Consider the following 19,233-nt stretch of genomic DNA (forward strand, 5'->3'; position numbering starts at 1 on the left):
GCCCTGCAAATAAATTCATTAGTATAATCTTTCTAGATTCCACATATATGCATTAGTATATAATATTTCTCTTTCTCTTTTCTGACTTACTTCACTCTGTATAATAGACTCTAGGTTCATCCACCTCATTAGAATTGACTCAGATGCATTCCTTTTTTATGGCTGAGTAACATTCCATTTATAAATATTTATTGAGCACCTCCTATGTGCTAAATACTGTTCTAGGAGCTGAGGATACTTACACAACTAGGCATAATACTATGTTTATGGAATTTACTTCCTAGTAGGGAGATACAGAAAATAAAATGATCTAAATCTATTTTTCTGTGAAGTGCTATGAAGAAAAATAGAGTGGTAAGGGGGTTATGAAGTTGCCAGCAAGTGAATGAATGAGTGTGTGCTTACACTTACAGAGGGCCATCAGGAGAGGCCTCTCTGGTAAGGTGATATTTGAAGACAGACCTGAAGAACTAAAGGAGTGAGCCCTATTGATACCAGCAGTCAGAGGGAACAGGAAGTAAGTGATTGATAGGGTCTCTGGATGAATGTAGGAAGGGATGAAGCTGGAAAGATTGTGGCTAGATAGGTCTTGGAGGGCCCTGCATTTTATTCAGTAGCCAGTAGGGAGTTACTTATAAAGTTTGGAGGAGAGGAGTGACCTAATAATAAACTTACTGAGTACTTTCCTGTGTGCCAGGCACTGTGTCAAGAAATTTACATGCATTATACTATGTTTTAACTCTTAGAACAACCGTATGTGGGTGGTATTATAATACTTCCGCCTTGTAGATGGAGAAACTGAGGTTAGAGGGGTTAAGATAACTATTATGGTCTGAATGTTTGTGTTCCCCCACAAATGCATATGTTGAATTTCTAATGCCTGATGTGATGGTGTTAGGACATGGGGCCTTTGGGAGATGCTTAGGACATGAAGGTGGAACCCTCATAAATAGGATTAGTGGTCTTATAAGAATGTGTCTGCATGGAGTTCTCTGGCCGCTTCTACCATGTGAAGGCAGGGTGAGAAGGTGCTGGTAGTGAAGGAAGAAGGCTCTCACTAGACTGCAGCCATGTTGCAGCTTGATCTTGGACTTGCCAGCCTCCAGACCTATGAAAAACAAGTTTCTGTTGTTTATAAACTCCCCAGTCTGTGGTATATTGCTGCCTGAATGCTCTGATAGGTCTGGTGGCATTAGAAGATGCTTGCAGTAAGCTCCTTTCTCTACCAGGCCACCCAAAATAAATATATGCACTCAGTAAAATCAGCATGCTTATTATACAAATACAGTTTTATGACAAGTCCCTTAGTCACCTCTTCAAACTAATTTCTCTGCTAAACTTCCTCCTGTACTGAAATTCTGGAACCACCACTGGCTCCAGGTCACCAACTAGTGGAGCCAAAACCTAAACCTTAGATTCCAGTTTAGAGGATTCTGCTTGCAACATGAATGACAGGTTTGAAGCTGTAATTGACAAGACTGTTCAGCTGCAAAACCTTTTCATCTTTCATGAAAAAGGAAGGATGACTCAGGCTGGAGCTGTAGGCCAAGAGGTATCACTCCCAGGCTATGATACCTCATAGAATTTGCCCTGCGGGATTTCAGAATTGCTTGAGACTGAGGTGACTCCTTTTTTCCTTCTAATTTCTCGCGTTTTGAATGGCAGTATCTATAACTGTTGCTTTGTGCCTGTCCCGCCAGTGTGTTTTGGGATAGAAAACTTGTTTTCTAGTATCACAGGTCTGCAGATAGAGAGGAATTTTACCCCAGGATGGATGGATCATACCAATGTCTCACACATACCTTGTTTGTGTGAGGAGATGAGACTTTCGAGCTGATGATATTTTAGATGAACATTTGAACATGAGTTGATGTTGTAATGGATTGAAACTTGGATGCTGGCATGGGGTAAATGTATTTGCATGTGGGATAGATGTGAGTTTGGGGAGGTCAGAAGGCAGGCTGTGGTAGGCTGAAAAATGTCTACCAAAGATATCTAGATTCTAACCCCTGGAACCTAAGCATGTTACCTCATATGGGATCTTGTGGATCCTTAAACTAAGGATCTTTAGATGGAGAGATCATCGTAGATTATCCAGCTGGGACCTAAATGTAGTCACAAGTGTCTTTATTATAAATGAGAGGTGAGAGATTTGACACAGAAGAAGAGGTGATTTGATGATGGAACTAGACATTGGAGTGGTGTATTTTAATTGAAGAAGGAACCACCAGCCAAGGAATATAGTCTGCAGCTAGAGATGGAAAACAGCAAGAAAGAGATTCTCCTGTCAGATTCCATAGAAAGAATCTTCCCCACCAGCACCTCGATTTTTGCTCAGCTAAACTGATTCCAGACTTGTGGCCTCTAGAAATTACTACAGGATAAGCTTGCATGGTTTTAAGCCACCAGATTTGTGGTAGTTTGTTACAGCAGTCACAGGACATGATCAATTGTTAAATTAATTGGAAGTCTTATTAATACTTTGCTAATCCTTTTTTGTTGTTTAGTCGCTAAGTCCTGTCTGACTCTACGTGGGCTGGAGCCATGTAGAAGCCCCAGGTGGCTCAGCTGTAAAGACCCCTCCTCCAATGCATGAGATGCATGTTCTATCCCTGATCTGGGAAGATCCCCCGGAGAAGGAAATGGTAACCCACTCCAGTATTCTTGCCTGGGAACTCCTATGGACAGAAGAGTGTGGCAGGCTATAGTCCATGAGGTTGTAAAGAATCAGACACAACTGAGCGATTAAACAACAACAAATCTACCGTTTATTATATTCAATCTGTCTCTATATTTCTTTCAGTGTTGTGATTTTGTTTAAACAAGTCTTGCAAATTTTGTGATGGGTGCTTATAGAGAATAGGATTATTTTAAACACTTAAGAGGGAAGCTATTTTTAATTTATTTTAAAGGGTAAAACAAATGACATTTACTTATTTGGCTACATTGAGTCTTAGCTGCAGCATGCAGACGTGCAAACTCTTAGTTGTGGCATGTGGGATATGGCTTTCTGACCAGGGATGGAACCTGGGTCCCCGGCATCAAGAGCACAGGGTCCTAGCCACTGGACCACCAGGGAAGTCTCAGTAATTTTTCTATTGGAAATACTTTTTGTTCCTTTTTCCAGATTAGCTCAGCTGGTAAAGAATCCACCTGCAGTGCAGGAAACCTGGGTTCGATCCCTGGGTTGGGAAGATCTCCTGGAGAACGGAAAAGCTACTCACTCCAGTATTCTGGCCTGGAGAATTCCACGGACTGTATAGTTCATGGGGTTGCAAAGAGTCAGACACGACTGAGCGACTTTGACTTTCACTTTCCAGAGTAGATATTTTGACTATAGTTTCTTTGGTATCACAGTTTGTATTTATTTGCTCTTTAAAAATTTTAGCACAATTGAAGTTCTACTGGCGTAGGAAATGGCAACCCATTCCAGTATTCTTGCCTGGAAAATTCCATGGACAGAGGAGTGTGATGGCAGTAGTCCATGGGGTTGCAAAGAGTCAGACACGATGGAGTGACTGAGCACGTGCACGCGCGCGCACACACACACACACACACACACACACACACGAATATAGTGAGTACCCCAAATCACTGTGTTAGTTAAGTGTTATCTTTCTTGAATTTCCCCAAGGAAAACTGTAATAAATCTACACAGTCTTTATAAAGCTCTAGATTTATAAAATTACATTATAAACTGTTGAGCGAATTTTTTTGGTCTTTGCCTTATGGTTAAGCGTTTTTACTGTCCTGTTCTTTCAGAAGCAAGGCTGGCACTGAAAAAATATATTGCAAAGGTCTCTGCAACTGTTACAGATACAGAAAAGGGACCAGGGAAGCTTTATAAGGAAGACAAGGTACAACACTGTGCTTGTATTTTGTTCTGAAGTCTTTTGAGATTTTTGCCCCTTGTATCTAACTCCTACACTAAGCACTAGAGGTAGGTGGTGGTCCTCACTGCTCTGTTCTCCTTCCCTTCCTTCCTTTTTTTCCCTTTCTTATTAAACTGCTGACAGAAACAGCATTAATAGCACTGGCAGTGTTCTTGTTCTTCTGTTAATTAGTGGGGTCCACTGATACTCGTTTCATTAGTTTGCTTCAAAACTTACATATACATCGTATATTTTGGTCTATATGTTTACATGTATACTTATATACACTGCCTATTTTTTCATGTATCAAAATTTACATAACAGAAAAATACACAGGTGTAAAGATAGCTAATTGTAAAGCCAGCTTGCCACATTTGCCATATACTAAGTACTACATGTGAACTAGTTAATTTCTTTTGATGTACACTAAAAAAAAGGTATGCTAAAGGTATTAGAAATGTGTTTGGGTTTTAAATTATTTCTTTCATTTCTGGGCAGGACATTGTGTGAATTTTCTGTGACTTTTAATTCTTATGGAAAAGAATTAGCTATTGCTAAAAGTGTAAGACATCAGCAAGTCTGAGAACATGATAAGACACACATTTCACTTGTTTGTAAAACATTTTACAAAATCTCTTATGAAATAAAGTATAGATAGAATGCTATTAGAAGAGCTGTTGTATCTATTAGATTTGCAAAACAATCTTTCTGCCACAAACAGTGCTTTGTTTTTCAAACTAGTTACTATAAAAACCTTTTTAATTTCAGTTTTTAAGTATTTGATTATTTGAGCTAGAAAATATTATGTACCTATACTAATGGTTAGATTAAAAGCAAAGCATCTAAAGCAGGCTTAATAATTTTCTTTTTACCCGGTTGAATCTTATTACCCTGTGATTCTAATAGCAATTTTGTGTTAATCTCAGTATACTTTTCCTTCACTTATATAAATATATATATGCATACATATAGTTTTATTAATATAAGAGATTTTGCTTTTATAAAAATAGGATCATACTATACAAATTATTCTTTAATTTTCTCCTTTCCTTTAAATAATATATTATGGACATCTTTACAAATCCACTTCATTCTTTGTACTTCTTCAAATAATGTTGCTTATTTAATAATATGGACAGGACATGTAATAAATTTATTCATGTCTCCTTATTATTACAAATCATAGAATAATGAACATCTTAAATCAGATACCAGCAGTTTGCTGCTCATGTGCAAAGAGATGGTTTTGAAGTGCAAATTGAAAGGTTTTCAGTGAGGTTTTGCTCATTTTGCATTTCTTGCACTTCTTCCTCCTGTGAATCACCTGAGAAGGAATAAATATTGGCATTGTCTGTTGAGTTGCATGAAGTGCACACCTACTTTTTCTAACTTTTGCAAACACTTTTATCACAGTTCAGTTCAGTTCAGTTCAGTCCAGTCGTGTCCGACTCTTTGTTCAGTCATGTCTGACTCTTTATTCAGTCGTGTCCAACTCTTTGCGACCCCAAGGACTGTAGCACGCCTGGCTTCCCTGTCTATCACCAACTCCCAGAGTTTACTCAAACTCATGTCCATTGCGTTGGTGATGCCATCCAACCATCTCATCCTCTGTTGTCCCCTTTTCCTCCCACCTTCAATCTTTCCCAGCATCAGGGTCTTTTCAAATGAGTCAGTTCTTCACATCAGGTGGCCAAAGTATTGGAGCTTCAGCTTCAGCATCAGTCCTTCCAATGAACACCCAGGACTGATCTCCTTTAGGATGGACTGGTTGGATCTCCTTGCAGTCCAAGGGACTCTCAAGAGTCTTTTCCAACACCACAGTTCAAAAGCATCATTCTTCGGCACTCAGCTTTCTTTATAGTCCAACTCTCACATCCATACATGACCACTGGAAAAACCATAGCTTTGACTAGACAGACCTTTCTTGGCAAAATAATGTCTCTGCTTTTTAATATGCTGTCTAGGTTGGTCATAGCTTTTCTTCCAAGGAGCAAGTGTCTTATTTTCTTGGCTGCAGTCACAATCTGCAGTGATTTTGGAGCCCAAGAAAGTAAAGTCTGTCACTGTTTGCATTGTTTCCCCATCTATTTGCCATACAGAGCTCACTGAAAATAAATAAATAGGGAGAGGATGTAGACTGGCCCAAGGCATCATGACTCTAGATTAATGAGTTTCATTATACACACATTTCACTAGTGTTAGTGCTGCTCTGGCAGATACAGTACCTCCTAGCCTCATGTGACTATAAATTAGAATTAATTAAAATTAAAAATTCAACTCCTCAATCACACCAGCCACTTTTCTAACGCTCACTGGCTATATACCTCTAATGGTGACTGTATTAGACCGTGCAGATATTTCTGTGACCATTTCCATCATCACAGAAAGTTCTGTTGCACAGTGCTGGTTTAGAGATAATATAGAGTTTCTTTTTTAAATAAACAAGTGGAAAGTAAATTCCTTGTTTCTGTCTCTAGAATATCCTCCTCAGTGCATGCCGTGTAAAAAATGAGTGGTTGGAAACCCATTTGGAAGCTTCCATTAATGAGCTCTTTGAGCAGAAACAGCAATTGGAAGATATTGTGACTCCTATCTTCACGAAAATGGCTACACCACGTAAGTTTTGGATAAAAATGAATTGCAATTGGATAAAAATTAGATTCAGTGTTGTTATTTCTGAGATAATCAGATTTCAACAATCTTCATGAAGTAACCATTAACCTTATTATAAGCTCTAATCCATAACTCAGTTTCATTCAGTTCCAATATTAATAGCTAAAAATAATGACTGAGTTATTTCTATAGAGAATGTCTAGTACTAATCTTATTACCGTCACTAATCATTTAATTTTATGTAATTTGCTATGGTTTTGACTAATGATTTTCAACCAGAAAGCATGCCTTTGAAGGAGACAGAGAGGCAGAATTTGAAAAAAATTTTGTTTTTTCAGTGATGAAAGTCTATAGTTTGAAAAGCCTGTTGTGGGAATACTGTACTGTCATTGGAGAAGGTACACTGTCAGAATCTTGGTGGCATGTGTACCTAAGATTTTAAAGCTATCAGCTTTATTGAGATAGAATTCTCATACCATAAAATTCACCATTTAAAAATGTCCAATTCAGTGGTTTTCGATATATTTTCACTGTCTAATTTTACTGCATAATTTCTCCATTTTACTACCCCCAAAGAAACACCATACCCGTTAGTAGTCACTACCCATTCCTTGGTTCCACAAGTCCCTGGCGACTACTAATCTACTTTTTATCTCTATGGGTTGCCTGTTCTGAACATTTCAGAGAGTCATACAGTCTGTCACCTTTTGTGTCTGGCTTCTTTCACTTTGCATAATGTTTTTAAGGTTCATCATGTTGTAATATATGTCAGTATTCCTTTTTATTGCTAAATCATAGTCCATTGTGTGGATTCAAATTTATCTATTCATTACTAGACATTTGAGTTTCTGTTCACTTGACTATTATAAATAATGCTGCTGTGAACTTTTGTGTACAAACTTTTATGTGGCCACATGTTTTCATTTCTCTGGGTCTGTATTTTGAGGGGGAATTGCTGGGTCACATGGTACCTCTATTTCTGACCTTTGGAGGAATTACCAAATTGTTTCCAAATTTCTGTTTTCATAAGCAATATATATAAGGATTCCAATTTTCTCCACATTGTTATCAATATTTGTTATTATCTTAAAAATATTTTTTAGCTCTTCTAGTGGGTATGAAGTATCTTAACGTAGTTCCCATTTGCATTTCCTTAATTACTGATGATGTTAAACATTCTTTCATGTGCTTGCTGGCCATTTGCATATTTTCTTTGGAGAAATGTCTTTTTGAATCCTTTGCCTTCTTTTAAGTTGAGTTGTCATCCTTGTTTTTTAATTGAACTATATACTTGATTTGTAATATATTAGTTTTAGGTATACAACATAGTAATTCAATATTTTAATAGAATTTAAAGTTACTGCAAAATAATGACTATACTTCCCTATGTTGTTCAGTATATCCCTGTTGCTTGTTTATTTTATGCATAGTAGTTTATATCTCTTACTATTCTACCCCTATTTTACCCCTCCTGTCTTTCCCCTCCTACTGGTAACCACTAGTTTGTCCTGTATATCTGTGAGTCTATTAGTTTTATTACATGCATTGTTTTTTGCAAAAAATTTTTAGATTCCACATGTAAGTAATTGTATATAGTATTTGACAAGACTTTCTGAGATATAGTCTATCAGAGATATTGACCAGTAATTTTCTTTTTTTTGAAGTTATTTTTGACTGGTTTTGGTATCAGGATAATGATGGCCTCAAAGAATGAATTGGGGAGTATTCCCTCATCTTCAATTTTTGGAATAGTTTGAGAAGGATAGGAATTAACTCTTCTTTCTATGTTGGGTAAAATTCTTGTGAAGACATTCAGTTCTGTCTTTTGCTTTCTAGAAGTTTTGAAAATTAAAAATTCAATTTCATGACTGCTGATTGATCTGTTCAAATTGTTTTTGATTTAGTGTTTGAAGATTTATGTTTCTAGAAATTTGACCATTTCTTCTAGTTTGTTCAGTTTGTTGGCATGTAACTGTTCATAATATTCTCTTATGACTTTTTTATATCTCTGTGATATCAGTTGTTATTTCTCCTCTTTCATTTCCTTTTGTTTGTTTGGGTTCTCTTTTTTTCTTGATGAGTCTGGCTAAAGGTTTATCAATTTTATTTATTTAAAAAAACTACTGATTTCATTGATCTTTTCTATAGTTTTTTGGTCTCTATTGTATTTATTTCCTCTCTGATTTTTTTTTTCTTCCATCTGCTGACTTTGGGCTTTTTTTGTTTTTCTAATTCTTTTATGTGAAGTTAAAAGAAGGTTGTTTATCTGAGATATTTTTTGTTTCTTGATGTATTCCTGTATTGCTTTAAACTTTCCTCTTAGAACTTCCTTTTCTATAGCCTGTAGATTTTGCAAAGTTGTGTTTACATTTTCATTTGTTTTGAGGTATTCTCTGCTTTTCTCTTTGACTTACTCATTGACTCATTGGTTTTTTTAGCAGCATGTTGTTTAGTCTCCACATGTTTGTATTCTTCTTCTTATTGATGAGTTGTCAAAGTTCTTTGTATATCTTAGGTATAAGGCTCTTATCAGGTATATAACTTGCAAATACTTTCTCCCATTATGTGAATTATCTTTTCATTTCCTTAATTGTGTTCTTTGAAGCACAAAAGTTTTTAAGTTTGATGAAATCTAATTTATCTATCTTTCCTCTTGTTGATTGTGCTTTCAGTGTCATGTTGGAGAAACATTGCCTTGTCTAAGGTCTCCAAGATTTACTTTTATTTATTTATTTTTTTTGGTAAGACTTTTACAGTTTTTTGACCCTTATGTCTAAACATGTCTATGATTCATTTTAAGTTATTATTTGTTTATGGTGTCAGGTAGGAAACAACTTCATTCTTTTGAATGTGAAAACCCAATACCTAAGATATTTATGTTTATCAGAAGGAACTGTGGTTTTTCAAAAGTTGAGGTACTGAATGTATCCTCAGTAGTATGACAGACTGTCCCTTGCCATCTGTATCTAATATTGAATGAGCATACCCACTGCACTCTCTTAGGTCCCTGAAGGGAAATAGATACCTTTACATTGTTCTTGTCTTTCAGGAGTCCATCACCCAGTTTGTGAGTAAACATGTATACTTGAAAGGATAAGCTAAATGCTGTGTAATTCAGGGAGGCCTAAACATAAAGAGAAAGCATCATGAAGAAAGAGGAATTTCCTAGAAGGATAGGTAGCCAGGGTGGAGTATATAGGGAATTATGAAATGAAAGCACAGTATGATGATGAAAAATTGAAATATGGAAATAGGGAAGTGGTCAGTACCCTTATGGCTGATTGTAGTTGAGTCTGAATTAGGGAAGAGTAGAAAATAAGGTTGAAAGTTAGCTTGTGATCATTTTATTAAAAGTACTGAATTATAAGCTTAGACGTTTGGGCTTTACTTTCAGGGCCACGGGTTGCCATTAAAGGCTTTGTTTGGAGTAGGAAAAATGCGGGATTAAGTAGTGGAAAATAATCTGGGTTTCCTTGCAAAATGGATTGGAGGCAGAAGAGACCAGAGGGAGTGAGACCTGTGTAGTCCAGGAAGGAGATGGTCAAGATGCTTATACAGTCAATTCCCACCTTTCCCTGAACTATCACTATTGTTAGTCTGGCCCAACAATCACTTCTCTTTCCCTTATCACCTCTGGGAAAGAATTGCAGAGGCTTCAATCAAGATAGTGGTATAGAAGGACATGGAGCTCACCTTTTCCCACAGATCCATAAGAAATACATCTACTTGTGGAACAGTTATCACAGAATAACTATTAAACACTGGCAGAAAATGTCAGAAGTGGCAGAAAACCTAGAAGTGCAGGGAAGATCTCCATGTAACTGGGTAGGATAAGAGAAAAAGAAGGAAGAAAGCAGGACAGGATCTGTGTCCCTGGGAGAGAACTGCAAAAGAGGAAAGGTACCCATGCCCTAGGAAGTCGTCACACTGGCCGTGAGATCACCCAGGACAGAAAGGGAACTTCAGAGGTTTGGAGGAAAACACAGCAGTCAGTTTGTAGCAGGCAGAACAGAGAGAAACAAGCACAGAGGGCCTGTACTACCTTGCTGCAGTCCCCAGTCAGAGACATGTACCTGCTGGTATGCGCATAGGCTGTGTGCTGAAACTCAAGCTTCAGAGGACAGACTTGGGGAAAGAACTGGGGTTAGCCTTGTGAAAACAAGCTGAAGGGGCTAGAGTGTTGTATGGACCAAAACCAGAGGTGTACGTGGAAGAAGCTCAGCCTGCCATAGAAGTGAAATGCCATTGTTAAGAGGTGTACAAAAGGAAGGACAGGGCCCATCATAGCAGCCTCACTTTTGACAGTCTCATGGCTGGCCTGCACCACCCTTTAAACCCAATTGTTAATGCAGGAGTGAAGGGGGTGGTGGGGTCTGCCATAGGTGCTTCTTTCTCAGAGCTGCCTGTGTGAACTCTGCGGGTATGGAAGGATGCCCACACTTAGAGGCAGAGTTGAAAGCAGAGCCCTCTCCCCAATGGCTGTATGATCCACAATACTGTTGCTAGCTTTGTAACTCAGTGCCTCTGGGACATGCAAGTGGATAGTGGGTGCTCCTGTGGCTGGGATAGGTCTGGCTTTAGCAGCTGTGGGCTTTGTGTGTGCATGCTCATGAAAGTGGGGCTGGGGTCTGGGCTGCTTCCATATCTCCCAGTCGTGCAACTACTGTGGCCCCGGTGCTTGACTGCAGTGAATTGGCGCCTGTGGATCTGCATTAGTGGCTTTGTGAACATAGTGTGTGAGGGACACAGGGCTGATTGTCTGTACTCCCACAGTGGAGGTGGGGCCCAGCGTAATGTGTGCAATAGTGTTCTTTGTGAGCCCCCACAATGGGTGACAGGCGATACCACCGAGTGTGCTCCCTGGTGAACAGCTCCAATGGAAGAATGCTCAGTGACTCTTCTTGCAGTGGGAGCACTCCAATCCTGCCTGCCTCACAGTGAAGCTTAGAAATGGATCTGGGGACTTCTTTTCTAACAACTAGGGAGCAGACCCTGACTCTAACAGTGCTGTGACAACCACAGAGCAAAGAAGAGGCCCCATTCAGCATCCAGTGCAGGCTATGGTCACCACATCATCAGTCATACCTTCTGTCAATGGGATAATGGCCAGCACACACTGAGGAAAGATGCTGCAGGCATCCATACTAAAAAACAGCCCTTGTACCAAAAATATTAAACAGACACAAGCTACGTAGGGACACTTTTACATAAAAATAGCCCTTCAAGACCACAGTAGATAATTGTTTCTCCTAAACTCATAGAGTAAGAGAAATATAAGTAAAATGAAGAATAAGAGGAATCACTCCCATTTTTAATCTTTGATTGAAAGATCAAGAGAGACACCAAGTTAAAAAAGGAAATAATGAAAATGCTGAATGAATTAAACAGGGCTTTCATTAGAAATGCAGATTACTGTAAAAAAAAAAGAACTAGAAACTATAAAGAAGAACCAAGAAAAAAATAGAAAATTCATTTGCTGAGATAAAAACTGAATGTAAGGCAATATGTAGCAGATTGATTATGTAGAAGAATGAATAAGTAATCTGCAAGTTAAAATAATGGAAATCTTCCAGTTTGATTCCTGGGTTGGGAATATCTGCTGGAGAAGGGATATGCTACCCACTCCAGTATTCTTGGGCTTCCCTTGTGGCTCAGCTGGTAAAGAATCCACCTGCAATGTAGGGGACCTGGGTTCAATTCATGAGTTGGGAAGATTCCCTGGAGAAGGGAAAGGCTACCTACTCCAGTATTCTGGCCTAGAGAATTCCATGAACTGTATAGTCCATGGGGTCACAAAGAGTCACACACGACTGAGCGACTTTCATACTTTCACCCAGTCAGAACAGCAGACAGAAAGAAAAATTTTAAAAAAATGAAAGCAATATAAAAAGACCTTTATATTATTTTGTTTTTGTTCAGTCACTAAGTTATGTCTGACTCTTAGTTATCCTATAGACTGCAGCACGCCAGGCTTCCCTGTCCTTCACTATCTCCCAGAGTTTGCTCAGATTCTTGTCCATTGAGTCAGTGATAAAGTGTGCCAACCTACACATAATAGGGGTCCCAGAAGCAGAAGAAAAAGGGGAATGAAAAATGTATTTTAAAAACTAATGGCTGAAAACTTACCAAATCTAAAGAAAGAAACAGATATCCAGGTATAGGAAGCACAGAGGGTACCAAACAAGATGAATTCAAACAGACCTACATCAAAACATAATTAAAATGGCAAAAGTTAAAAATAAAGAGAGTGTTCTAAAGGCAGTAAGAGAAAAGTGGTGGTTTAGTTGCTAAGTCATGTCCAACTCTTGAGGAGTTAATTACAAGGGAATCTCCATAAAGCTATTAGCTGATTTCTCTACAGAAATGTTGCAGGCCAGAAGGGAGTGGCAAGATATACTGCAGTCAAATGCTCTACCACTGATGGCAAGATATACTGAAAGTCCTGAAAGGAAAAAATTGCAATCTAGGATACTCTACCCAGCAGGATTATCATTTAAAATAGAAGGAGAGATCAAGAGTTTCTCAGACATGTAAAACAATAGAGCAATACCAAACCTGTTCTGAAGGAAATACTGAAAGATCGTCTCTAAATAGAAAAGAAGCAAGAATCTATAGGAAAGAGCAAATCACAGGTGGAAATAAATTAAATGAGTCAGTAACAGATTTTTTTTTTTTTGCTGAGTTTCATGGTTTTATTAACACAAACACAATGTGTACATGAGCTGTCTATTCATTTTATTTGCTGCATAGCCTGATGTTGGGATTGCTGACTCTAATAAGCAGCTGGACTGCTCTTTTCACAATGGCTTTTCAGTCTTTTCAGTTCTTGGAGGAGATGTGAGCAGTCTCAGCATAGTAAGATTCGTTGCACATCAGCAGCACTTCAAATTCTTCAATGTTGTGACCAGGAGCTTCCAGAGTCCCCTAGGCAGCATGTGCTCTGGTTTCCTGTTGCTCCTGTAACCAGTATCAGGCATCAAGATGTGTACCTTGAATCTCCCATACACCCTGTTGTCAGTGTTTCTGGGTTTCTGCCAGTTCCACTTAATTTTGACATATTGATTTGACTGGTGTCAGATGAACTTCTTGGCCTCTTTTTGATAATCCTGGACTTCACAAGGGGTCTGAGGGCAGCCATGATGCCAAGTAGGAGATGGCTGCCACTTCTGTATGCAGAGCTGAGGAAGAGAGCAGTACACAGATTTTTAAAAATGAAATAATTTTTTTCTGTGAAAGTGATGATAACTGCAATGAACAGCAAAAGGATAAACATGAAGATGTAAAATAGAACATCAAAATCATAAAATGTGGGGGAGGAAAGTAAGAAAATGATACTTTCTTTAGAATATATTTGAACCTATTTGACTACCAGTCTAAAGCAAGTAGATATAGGAAGGGGTTAACATACTGAAAACCAGGGTAATCACAAATCAAAAAAATACAATAGATTCACAAAAACCAAAAAGAAGAGAGCACAAGAATAATACAAAAGAAATCAAGCCACAAAAGGAAAAGCTAAAAGAAAAAGAAAAAGAAGAAATACAAAGTCACCAGAAAAAAAAAGTTTAAAGTGGTAATAAATACATACATATCAATAATTATCTCAAACGTCAATGGACTAATTCTCCAATCCAAAGACATCAATGGTAGATTGAATAAAAAAATAAGAGCCTATACTACGTTGCATTGAAGAGGTAGGAAAAACCACTAGACCATTCAGGTATGACCTAAATCAAATCCCTTATGATTATACAGTGGAAGTGAAAAATAGATTTAAGGGACTAGATCTGATAGAGTGCCTGATGAACTATGGACGGAGGATTGTGAAACTGTACAGGAGACGGGGATCAAGACCATCCCCAAGAAAAAGAAATGCAAAAAGGCAAAATGGCTGTCTGAGGAGGCCTTACAAACAGCTGTGAAATGAAGAGAAGTGAAAAGCAAAGGAGAAAAGGAAAGATATACCGATCTGAATGCAGAGTTCCAAAGAACAGCAAGGAGAGATAAGAAAGCCTTCCTCAGCAATCAATGCAAAGAAATAGAGGAAAACAATAGAATGGGAAAGAGTAGAGATCTCTTCAAGTAAGTTAGAGATACCAAGAGAACATTTCATGCAAAGATGGGCTCACTATAAATGGTATGGACCTAACAGAAGCAGAAGATATCAAGAAGAGGTGGCAAGAATACACAGAAGAACTATACAAAAAAGATCTTCATGACCCAGATAACCACGATGGTGTGATCACTCACCTAGGGCCAGTCGTCCTGGAATGTGAAGTCAAGTGGGCCTTAGGAAGCATCACTATGAACAAAGCTAGTGGAGGTGATGGAATTCCAGTTGAGCTATTTCAAATCCTAAAAGATGATGCTGTGAAAGTGCTGCACTCAATATGCCAGCAAATTTGGAAAATTCAGCAGTGGCTACAGGACTGGAAAAGGTCAGTTTTCATTCCAATCCCAAAGAAAGGTAATGCCAAAGAATGCTCAAACTACTGCATAACTGTACTCATCTCACACGCTAGCAAAGTAATGCTCAAAATTCTCCAAGCCAGGCTTCAGCAATACGTGAACCATGAACTCCCAGATGTTCAAGCTGGTTTTAGGAAAGGCAGAGGAACCAGAGATCAAATTGCCAATATCCACTGGATCATCGAAAAAGCAAGAGAGTTCCAGAAAAACATCTACTTCTGCTTTATAGACTATGCCAAAGCCTTTGACTGTGTGGATCACAACAAACTGTGGAAAATTCTGAAAGAGATGGGAATACCAAACCACCTGACCTGCCTCTTGAGAAACCTGTATGCAGGTCAGGAAGCGTCTTTTAATTAATTTAGTTTTAATTTTAATTTGGAGCCTCTTGATTAAAGTGAAAGAGGAGAGTGAAAAAGTTGACTTAAAGCTCAACATTCAGAAAACTAAGATTATGGCATCTGATCTCATCACTTCATGGCAATTAGATGGGGAAACAGTGGCTGACTTTATTTTTGGGGCCTCCAAAATCCCTGCTGATGGTGATTGCAGACATGAAATTAAAAGACACTTACTCCTTGGAAAGAAAGTTATGACCAATCTAGACAGCATATTAAAAAGCAGAGACGTTACTTTGTCAACAAAGGTCCATCTAGTCAAGGCTATGGTTTTTCCAGTGGTCATGTATAGACGTGAGAGTTGGACTGTGAAGAAAGCTGAGTGCTGAAGAATTGATGCTTTTGAACTGTAGTGTTGGAGAAGACTCTTGAGAGTCCCTTGGACTGCAAGGAGATCCAACCAGTCAATCCTAAAGGAGATCAGTCCTGGGTGTTCATTGGAAGGACTGATGCTGAAGCTGAAACTCCAATCCTTTGGCCACCTCAAGTGAAGAGTTGACTCGTTGGAAAAGACCCTGATGCTGCGAGGGATTGAGGGCAGGAGGAGAAGGGGACGACAGAGGATGAGATGACTGGATGGCATCACCGATTAGATGGACATGAGTTTGGGTAAACTCCGGGAGTTGGTGATGGACAGGGAGGCCTGGCGTGCTTTGGTCCATGGGGTTGCAAAGAGTCGGACATGACTGAGTGACTGAACTGAACTCAATTGAATACGTTGCATATGAGAGACCCACTTTAGGGCAGAGGACACACATAGATTGAGAGTGAAGGTATGGAAAAAGATATTTCATGTAAGTGGAAATGACAAGAAAGTGGTTGTAGCAATGCTCATATCTGACAAAATAGACTTCAAAGGTTGTAAAGAGAGATAAAAATGAAGATAGTATATAATGATAAAAGGAACAATACAAGAAGAGGCTATATCCACCCAATATAGAAGCACCCAAATACATAAAATAAATACTAATAGATGTAAAGGGAGAGATTGATGGGAATATATCAATAGTAGGAGACTTTAATACCTCACTCACACCAATGAATACATGTTCCAGGCAGAAAATCAGTAAGGCAACAGAGATCCTAAATTATAAAATTCAACATGCTGTGTGTGCATGTGTGTTGTCACATCAGTTGTGTCTGACTCTTTGCAACTCTGTGGACTTTAGCTTGCCAAGCTTCTCTGTCCATGGGATTCTCCAGGCAAGAATACTGGAGTGGGTTGTCCTCTAGAGGATATTCCTGACCCAGGGATCAAACTTGTGTCTCCTGCATTACAGGTAGAATCTTTACTGCTGAGCTGCTGGGGAGGCCAAAATTTAACAGGCAATTGATTTTTTGCAGGATATTATATCCAAAAACAAACAAAGAAAAACAGAATGCACATTCTTTTCAAGTGCACATGGAGTATACTCTGGGATTGACCACATACTAGGGCACAAAACAAGCCTGAATACATTTAAGAGTATACAAGTTATTTCAAGCATCTTTTCTGACCACAATTTCATTTAACTAGAAATCAACCATAGAAAAAGAAAAGAAAGAAATCAATAATATGGAGACTAAGCAACCTGCTACTAAAAAAGGAATGGGTCAGCAATGAAATCAAATAGAAAATTAAAAAACTACCTTGAGACAAATGACAATGAGAACACCGCCATACAAAATCTGTGGGAAGCAGCAAGAGCAGTTCTTAGAAGGAAGTTCATAGTGATACACGCCTTCTCCAGGAAACAAGAAAAATCTGAAATAAATAAACTAATCTACTGCTTAAAACAGAAAAAATAAGAACAAGGAAAACCTAAAGTCAGCAGAAGAATGGAAATAATATAGATCGGCGAGGAAATAATAAGATAGAAATTTAAAAAGCAATAGAAAATCAATAAAGTTAAGAGTGGTTCTTTGAAAGAGTAAACAAAATTGACTATCCTCTAGCCAGACTCACCAAGAAGAAAAGAGAGATGATCTTAAAAAAAAAAAATCAGAAATGAAAGAGGAGAAATTACAACTGATACTGCAGAAACACAAAAACCCATGAAAGAATACTGTAAACAATTATATGCCAGCAAATGGGACAACTTAGAAAAAAAGAACACATTTCTAGAAACATATAACCTACCCAAACTGAATCAAGAAGATATAGATAATTTGAACAGACCAATCTCTAAAGTGAAATACAATTTGTAATGAAAAACTGTCTACAAACAAGAGTCAGGACCAGATGGCTTCACAGGAAAATTCTATGAAACATGCAAAGAAGAACTTACATAAATCCTTCTCAAACTCTTCCAAAAGAGTGAAGAGAAGGAAACACTCCCAAAGACATTTTATGAAGCTGCCATCACCCAGATACCAAAAGCAGACAAAGATACCACCAAAAAAGAAAATTATAGGCCATTGTTTTTGACAAATTAGATGCAAATATTCTCAACAGAATACTAGCAAACTGAATCCAGCAACACATAAAAAAGATCATACACCAAAAAAAGCAAACAACCCAATCAAAATAAAGGCAGAAGACCTAAATAAACATCTCTCCAATGAAGACATATGGATGGCTAATAGATACATGAAAAGATGTGTATCATCACTAATTATTAGAGAAATGCAAATCAAAACTATGAGGTACCACCTCACACTGGTCAGAGTGGCCATCATAAAAGGTCTACAAGAAAGAAATGCCAGAGAGGGAGCAGAGAAAAGGAAGTCCTCCTATATTGTTGTAGGAATGTAAATTGGTGCAACCACTATGGAAACAGCATGTAGGTTCCTCAAAAAACTAAAAATAGAGTTGCCATATGATCAAGCAATTTCACTTCTGGGTATACATCCAGAAAAATTATAATTCAAAAAGATACCTGCACCCCTATGTTCATAGCAGTGTATTTACAATAGCAAAGATATGAAAACAATCTAAATGTTTATTGACAGATGAATGGATAAAGAAGATGTGGTATACACATACACACACACACACACAATGGGATGCTACTCAGTCATGAGAAGGAATGCATTAATGCCATTTACAGCAGCGTGGATGGACCTAGAGATTATAATACTAAGTGAAGTAAGAAAGAGAAAGGTAAATACCATGATGTTACCACTTATATGTGGAATCTAAAATATGACACAAATGCACTTATCTATAGAACAAAAACAGACTCACAGACATAGAGAACAGACTTGTGTTTGTCAAGGTGGGGGAGGGGGTTTGGGAAGGATGAATTGGGAGTTTGGAATTAGCAGATGCAAACTATTATACATAGTATGGATAAACAACAAGGTCCTGTTGTATAGCAGAGGGTGCTATAGTCTGTAAGAAACCATAATGGGAAAGAATATGAAAAAGTTGTTTATACACACACACACACACACACACACACGCACGCACTCTGAATCACTTTGCTGTATGGCAGACCTCTTTACACACACACACACACACACACACACACACACACACACACACACACACACACACACGCACTCTGAATCACTTTGCTGTATGGCAGACCTCTTTACCCAGGTCCTCTGTATCCCCTCCGAGCACCTCAGTATCTTACACCTTCATATTAGATCTTGATGGAACCTGTGAAATGACCCCTTTGTTTTACTGAAGAAAGTGCAGACATGTGAGGTTAAGCAGTTTACTGAAATGGCTCAATTAGGAACAGTAATACTGTTTATATGAGAAGTATAACCTCACAGCTTTAAATATTGGGGGAAAAGAAAAAGGTTGGGGGAGAATTGACCTACCAACATCAGGGTTTCATTAATGACTGCTTCAGGCTTGGATATACGGATTTATTTCATGGCCAGTATTTTAAAAACTGGCTTCATTTTTGTTTTCTGTAGCATGCTAATTAAATGTAATTTAAAAATCT

General features: G+C 38.2%; 1 protein-coding gene and 1 pseudogene across 2 annotated transcripts in view; one reads left to right on the plus strand and one right to left on the minus strand.

The window, feature by feature from the left end:
• ANKRD45 (ankyrin repeat domain 45) overlaps nucleotides 1-19,233 on the plus strand; it is a 40,441-nt gene that overhangs the window by 20,587 nt on the left and 621 nt on the right. For both annotated transcript variants that reach the window (XM_043485456.1, XM_043485455.1), the window contains exons 4-5: nucleotides 3,763-3,857; nucleotides 6,350-6,488. In XM_043485456.1, the coding sequence (XP_043341391.1) occupies nucleotides 3,763-3,857; nucleotides 6,350-6,488 (234 nt within the window). The remainder of the gene's footprint in view (nucleotides 1-3,762; nucleotides 3,858-6,349; nucleotides 6,489-19,233) is intronic.
• Nucleotides 13,212-13,623, minus strand: LOC122452099 (annotated as a pseudogene).

Source organism: Cervus canadensis, chromosome 13 (genome assembly GCF_019320065.1).
Source record: "Cervus canadensis isolate Bull #8, Minnesota chromosome 13, ASM1932006v1, whole genome shotgun sequence".
NCBI classification, from domain to species: domain Eukaryota; kingdom Metazoa; phylum Chordata; class Mammalia; order Artiodactyla; family Cervidae; genus Cervus; species Cervus canadensis.